The sequence below is a fragment of the Hyalella azteca genome, unplaced genomic scaffold (assembly GCF_000764305.2).
Source record: "Hyalella azteca isolate HAZT.00-mixed unplaced genomic scaffold, Hazt_2.0.2 contig9689, whole genome shotgun sequence".
Lineage (NCBI taxonomy): Eukaryota > Metazoa > Arthropoda > Malacostraca > Amphipoda > Hyalellidae > Hyalella > Hyalella azteca.
Window position 1 is genome coordinate 113201 of NW_025939751.1, and position 7285 is coordinate 120485.

General features: G+C 40.7%; 1 protein-coding gene across 1 annotated transcript; it reads right to left on the reverse strand.

The window, feature by feature from the left end:
- Positions 1 to 2281: 2281 nt before the first annotated feature.
- LOC108681885 lies at positions 2282 to 7285 on the reverse strand. The gene is made up of 6 exons (XM_018170961.2): positions 6298 to 7285; positions 5742 to 5855; positions 5078 to 5197; positions 4454 to 4620; positions 3991 to 4194; positions 2282 to 2836 (listed from the first exon to the last, which is right to left on the reverse strand). Exons 1-6 carry the CDS (start codon positions 7129 to 7131, stop codon positions 2704 to 2706), a joined length of 1572 nt encoding a protein of 523 aa, XP_018026450.1. The 5' UTR covers positions 7132 to 7285; the 3' UTR covers positions 2282 to 2703.

Consider the following 7285-nt stretch of genomic DNA (forward strand, 5'->3'; position numbering starts at 1 on the left):
AAATTAAATCAGTACTCATTGCAGTGAGTGACAAATAGCGCATTTTCTCGTCCGTCCGTGAAGTCACGGACGGACGGACATGCCGAGCACAATAGCGCCTTTTTTCCGTAAATGAGAGAATGCGCTAAAAATGTCGACCCGGTTGATATTTTGTTTGAAGTTGTATTTTCCTTCATTTTGAAGTTGTAACTGGAATTTGTTGATTGAACTACTTTTCAGGGAACGCATTTTGACTGTTTGTTGTGACATAATTTCTGAACTATCTTGATTTCTGCTATGCTAGTTTTGGTGATGTACATAATGACTTTAAAATGATTTGTTCATTAGGACTGGTTTTATTGGGAAATATTTCAACCGTGTCCAATGAGTTTTAATTAGTTGTTCGTGTAAATGCGAGTGAACAATGCTGTTATATCCTGAGTGATATCCTGTAACACTTACGCGTCCATTTGTAAATACCCAAGTTGGAAAACAAAGTATAACTGCTCCATTGTATAAAAATAGGATATTGATTGAAGTTAATGTAGGCACCTCTGGATAAATACACCGGATAACTTCCAAATATCAGCCTGTGCACATAGAAGTAATAAATCGATGGTCAGAGCTTTTAACGGCGGATGGAATGCCCATTTCTAGAGAAGCACAGAACCTAGGCAGTGCTGCTAGTAAAATCTTTCGATCATGAAAAATATGAGAAACCAAACGTTTGCCTTATGATTTGCATTGCATTTTTAGAAGCTTACGTCCCTTACTTGGGTTAGTCTAAGTCATGCCACTGCTTCATCTGTCATTTCGAACTTGTGTACACGTCAACTCAGTTTCTTCTATTCAACTTATGAGATGGTATGTATGACGAGCTGAAAGGTTTCTTCCTAAAGAAAATGGAACATTTTACACTCATTGCCTTACGCATTGCTACACATGATTTTATACACTCAGCTGAGGTGTTATACAACGTATTCCCCCGTGTCTTGCAAGAATTTTGTGAGTGTGAACTAGGTTGCGAAGAGGATCACAATCGCTTCACAAGCTACTCTTCAAATTTATTGTCCAAGTTATCAGTTTTGACAGTTTTTCTTCACGTGCCTCGTGTCCTCAGTTGGGCCGAAGCCCTAATTTTATTTTTGCAGGAAGATATTTCTTCAGCAAGATTGTCGTGCAAGTTGCAGATCTCCCAATTGCGACATTCAACGTTCTTCCTCGAAGTCCAAAGTTCCTGAAGTCGACGCATTGCAGATCAACTCCTAAGACCCATGAAGTTCACAGTGCAATTCAATCATCGCCTTGAGATGCTCGTTCCTGGACAATATGACTTCAGTGTATTTAATCATCTATCGCTACCCACCTCCAGTACTGCCAGATGACTTACAGGTACGCTTATAACTACCTTATTAACGATCGCTAAAAAAACTCGTCACATCCATCCGCCTCTAAAAATCTGATGAAGACAGCCAACAGTCATCAATTCCTGTTCCTTGATATATAGTGTAATGTCTGTAAGTAGTGCACCTTGAAGAAGTTTGTCTCTACGGCAACAATCTCGTGGAAGCGTTGGGTCGCTTTCCTCGTGATGTAAGGATCTACCCTTTACAAGCCATGCTATTTCATTTATGCTTGTAGGTAGTTTATACCAGCCGAGACGAACGCGTTGCTTCGGGCTGTACAGGGTAGATCGTATGAATTTAAGCGCCTCCGTCGTGAGTGCGCTAGTACTCTGCTGTTAGGAGTTTTATTTGTTATTTCACTAATCAAATTTTCTGTATATTGTTTTTCTTTTGTACAATATCTTCTAGATGTGCTTTTGAAGAGAGTTGTGTTGATATGAAATTCTCTTGCTATAGTTGTTCGTGCAGTGTCTTCATGTCGACTATTTGTTTAATCAAACGTAATTAGTAAATTATATTGAAGTAGATCTGTTATTCTTTACCTTTTCTATAGGTTTGACTTTTGAACACTGCAGTGTGGTCATATTATATCCCTTGAGACTGAACCATTGAAATTTTGCGATCTCATCGTGAAAGCAATATGACAATTTTCATTCCCTCTCACTGCCGCAATTAGGACGAATTTGAGACGGAAAGAATCTAGCTTTGAGAAATGCTACTGCTGATGATACCCAAAAGAAAGTTTTAACCTTCGTAAAAACGCGTAACTTCCTGAACTTCATGCCTGAAAGATAGCGCAGTTTAAGAAGAAACTTGAAGTTCTTGTTGACTTGAATATAGAAATTTAAAGTTCTTATTGGCTTGAAAATAAAAATTTAAAATTCTTATTAGTTTATGCATGAATTTATTGTTTTGAAACTTTATGTACGTATCCCACAACTTTCGGTATTGAAGAAATTTCAGAAAGCGTTTCACGCTGGATTGAGTGTTCCTGTACTCCACAGCTGAAAAGAACTCAGAGGGTCTACCGAAAGTTTTTATAGTACGAGTAGAGAAATGACTAGCTTGTGAAACGACACAAACTTGCACAGTTCAATGCAAACGGAACACTGAAAGACGTCGATATATCTAAAACCTTTTTGGACAAAAATTTTCAACATTTTTTACCAGTTACATTGCTGATTATCGGGAGTATGTTGTAGATATTTACAAATCAAAGTTTACTGATAGCTGTACAGTCTTCATCAGATCGGTAATGTTTTGGCTTACCTAGAATTATGATGTAATTTATAGGAATTATTTTGACCTCCACTAATTACTACACAGGCACGACCAAGCCACAATCGACAACTTGCAGCTGTCTGAACTTTCCAGTAGCTGCTACGGACTGCAGCAGTTCTAAGTTCTTGATGACGTGTCCAATTGCGGTGTCGCTCACTCCCAACCAGTCCCTGAAAATATAATCTTTGAACTGATATGCAATGTAACTCGTTCAAGTCAGGGAAAATTTTAGTTACGGTAGTGGGCAGTCGAACTGCATTCACTACCTTGTCTTGGTTCATTTGCGTTAAAACGCTTCATGACCGAATTATTGTGGCTTATCACCAGAAATTTCATAACTGATGTAAGAGGTGGACAATAACTTGAACGGGGGGCGCAGCCTTCTGTCACAATTGTAACTCTTAAATATGCTCAGTGCTGGAGCAGACGCCCAGCTTTAGCATGTACAGGGTGATTCGTGGAAGCATCGTATTTTGATAGCTCAATAAAAAAACTATTGCAGATGTCATTACAATATAAATTATCTAAAAAAATAAATTACCTAAATTTTTGTATCACCTAGTTTAAAAGATGAAATCGAACAAATGACGGCCCCATTGTCAATGCATTCAGTTTGTCGAATTTCGAAGTTCCGTTCAACTCGCTGAAGCATATTAAAGGGCATGTTGGCGATGGCTTGGCGTATATTGTTCTACAGATGAGGTAGGGTCCTTGGACAGTATTCTAAACAATTGATTTAAGATAACCCCATAAAGAAAATCACACGGAGCAACAGCGCTTAAAAATAATAGCGCCGGTAATCTTCAGGCAATACTGATGCATGCTCGCATAAGCAGACAGTTCTGCATCCGGCCTAACTTCTGGCCTGTGAACTATTAGTGCTGCCCCGACTCACAACTGTCTTACATTCAATTACTGACTCTACCTTGCTTGCCCAGCTTCCTACGACGAATGAGGTTAGGTCGGCTCAGGTTTGTTTTAGGTGAAAACATTTTGCAACGTGAGTAGGTTAAACCAGATAGAATATGACAGTATTTAGCTTTAGCATGCTTTAGCAGTGGCTGTGGAGTCGACAAAAAAAACTCGACTCACTTCATACGCGGCTATGTCCTCTAGCATGCTTACCCACGGAAAGGGACATGAAATGAAGTGTGAAGTTGGGCAAAACTTGCCGTCTGCATGCTCCACACTTTACTCTTTCGTGCTTACGTTTGAACGGTTACTTTAACTCAAACTTCAAACCTCATCAAAATCAATGTTGAGAAAATTCTTTTTGCCTTACACGTGAAATGAAAAAAATATAAAGATCGTGGAGAAATCTCACTTGAGGAAAATGCCAAAGAGCGCCGAATGCTGTCCATTACTGCCCGCCACCAGCCCCTCTCTGACTGAAGCTCGATATTCACTGCTGGGGCCTAACCCCTCGAGGAGAGGAAACCCTCCCGTGCCATCCCCTCTGTCGTAGTCCCCTCCTAGTAAACATTCCCCTGGCTCCCCAGGCCTCTGTAAACTGAAGAACCTCGTAGATCTGCAGAAAAGAGTGCTTAGTTATTATCTTTGGTCTTGTTCGTGATATCTATTTACATGTTAGTGACGCATATATAAAAAATTGTTTAGTTCTTATTCTGCTACCTACTAGCGCTAGTTAAATATTTTAATGTTCATTTAAATTTCAAATGGTAAGTTGATCGAAAAACAAGTTTTACAAGATTAATATCCCCCTTGAACCAGAAAGAACTGCCTCGACCTCGGAAAATTTCGATATGTTTAATTAATTTTTTCCGCACCTGTAGCAGGGCCCTCGCTCCCCGGTGCACAGCTGCAGGAACTGCCTAGCCCTCTCGGTGTCCCCCAGCAGGCGAAGATACAGACGACCCAAGTACTTGCCTGACACTGCCACGTTCAGAAATACCACAGGTGAATCTACCGGCACCAGTCTTCGTACCTGTTCGAACTGTGAACAAATATTGTGGCAGGTGAGTGGCCAGCAGTGTCGCTTATGTACAGTAAAATAACTGGAGCTAGTACTGCAAACTGGACCAACCGATAAAATCATCTTACAAATCAACAATAACATGATTTAGGTATTAAAGCATTACTGCATGGGTAAAGCAACTAAAGACCATACACTACCATGAATATTCGATCAAAAAACATTCCTTTGTGAGGTAATCAATCTGCTCCAAGGTCCGAACCTGGCAGAATGCTGGTTCTGAACTTGGGTTAAAATTAGTAAATTACCCCCTTGCGGTATTCTCAAAAATTTCGTGTGAAATTAATAAATTATTATTCCTAGTATTTTCATTTAGCCATGCCCATCGCGATTAACAATATTTCTAAAAAGGAACCCATTGTGGTAAATAATTTTGGAGTCATAATTGAAATTATTATGTTCGAGTGAGACGATATACCGGCACAGTCAGAGCGTTGGTTGGCGGGCTGCTGGTCTGCAGTGCGTGCAGGAGGATGTGGCCGTACGAGAGAGACAGACGTCCATACTTGATGTTATTGGGGCTTTTGTACCCTCGAACCTACGAGAAAAGGTAATATTACTCTGTTATTGCTGTCAGCAATGAGACCCTCTGTAACTGACGTTACAGAGTCTCTATCGTCAGTCATGAAAAGATCCGGTCAAATGACACGATTTTAGATCGTCTGTGAACAAGGCACGAAAAGGAAAAGAATCGGCGACTGGCCACATCAGGCCTACATTGCAGCGCTGACATCACTATGTTATGTTATGTAACTTATGTTATAATTGATGCTGACTCCAACATTTCCACATTCCAGCAGTGGTTACCAGCCTTTATAACTGAGTTTGTACTCTACTAATACCACCCAACTGTGGCATTACTCAATTATTCGGAATTTGTTCATGTCTTATCCGTCATCTCGTGAATCGAATCTCACATTAATCATAAATTTATACAGATCAATTCAAAAAAGTTTTAAGAAAATACGGCTCATTTGTTCGTTGTACTAAAACATTATTTATCTTTAATTCACCTTGTTCTTTAGGTTTATTGAACCTTTGCTACTGAAACGACTTAAAACAAACTAGCGCTCTGAACTCACTTGTTCGTTTTTGGCCGTGTCGAGGACGGCGTAGACGCCCTTACTCGCCTCTTTGTCGAGCTCCTCGCTGCAGCCGCTGATCAGCTGTAGCGCTGATGCCGTCGATATCAGTTGCTTTTTCAAAATTTTTTCGGATAAGTAAGTTGAATTGTATTGGTCTATCTGTTGTAGCGCCATAAAGTAAATTTTAACCGAAATTGAATAAGAAGTTGGGGGATGGAGTTTAATGTGATTTTCCAATGACCCTCATGAGATAATTTTTTATATTGTGCTTCAAAGCACAATCAGCAACATTCTAATCAAGCGAAGGCTGTCCATGAATCTCCTCTTGTAGAGTATTAAATCAATATTTTGGATTTTGAATACCATAACTAAACTGATAACCCTTTCAAACACATTGTGATCAACGTAATAATTGTTCATAATATCTCAACTCAACTATTCCTTTTTGGAATACAAATGTCTTCGAGAAGATGATAAGTTCTTTGAATATATTTCAAGATAGAATAATCACAATCATAACAATTGAAATCAGTTCGTAGATCAACAATATTACCTTGATGGATCTGTTCTTCCTGCCGCTCGGATTAAACTCGACGAGGCAGCTTGACACCCAATCCTGCAAGCGGGCGTCACAGAGCTGCGTGTTGCCGAGGGCGTGGGTCAACTCTTCTTGGGACTTGGTTTCCGATCGCAGAATACAAACCTCCAGAAGTCGCTTGGCTTCGCTGCCATCCCTTATGGCTCGTTCAACCCTTTCTCTTTCTTCCTGGATAAGTTTGACAAATCTGTGTTGTCTTTCTGTCATCATGACCAGACCTCTGAGTTGGCTCTCGTGTTTCTGCAAATGCATCTCGAGCTCAGAATCGTATTGTCTCATGCGGGTCAGGCGGGACTCGTAATAGCTTAACCGGTCCTTAACTTCTGATTTAGAACTCTCCATCATTTCCTCGAGGGCCTGTTTTGATGAGATAACTCGACAGCCTCTGTCTAGGTGCTCAATTACCAAGCAGTCCTTGCACATCCACTGGTTGCAAGGCACACATCGGTATTGCCACGACTGATGATGGGTCTCACATCGGTCACCCGGTAAATTTTCGGGACTTGGGGCGCTTGGGGGAGGGAAATTTTCCGTTTCTTCCTTAGGCCGAGGCTCTGAGTTGTCTTCGGAGAGCTCAAGTAATTTTAATATCTCCATCAGACTGTAATTCACAGGCACCTGAATAATCTGAGTTACGTCGTGCACTGTCCGACATGTTGGGCACGAGAGACCCTTGCCCGGCTTGATCATCTCGCCCGTGCAGCATGAGCAGAAGGTGTGCCCGCAACCCAGCGACCGAGGTCGTCGGCTGTCTTCGTCATACACGTGGAAACACACCCCACACTCCATCCGGAGATAATAGCAATCCTTTTAAATATTTTTCATATATTATTCATTTCATTTAGAGAATAATAATACTTTTCATCTGAAGGGACCGAGTGATCAAGTAAAAAATCAGTGGCAGGGGATTTTTATTCTGCGAAAAATGTACAGCGAAAGTCCT

Coding starts and splice junctions, on each gene's coding strand:
- LOC108681885 (XM_018170961.2), bottom strand. CDS start 7,131: ATGGAGTGTGGGGTGTGTTTCCACGTGTATGACGAAGACAGCCGACGA. Junction 5,198..5,741: donor ACACGGCCAAAAACGAACAA/GTGAGTTCAGAG, acceptor CTTTTCTCGTAG/GTTCGAGGGTACAAAAGCCC. Junction 4,621..5,077: donor CCAACGCTCTGACTGTGCCG/GTATATCGTCTC, acceptor ATTTGTTCACAG/TTCGAACAGGTACGAAGACT.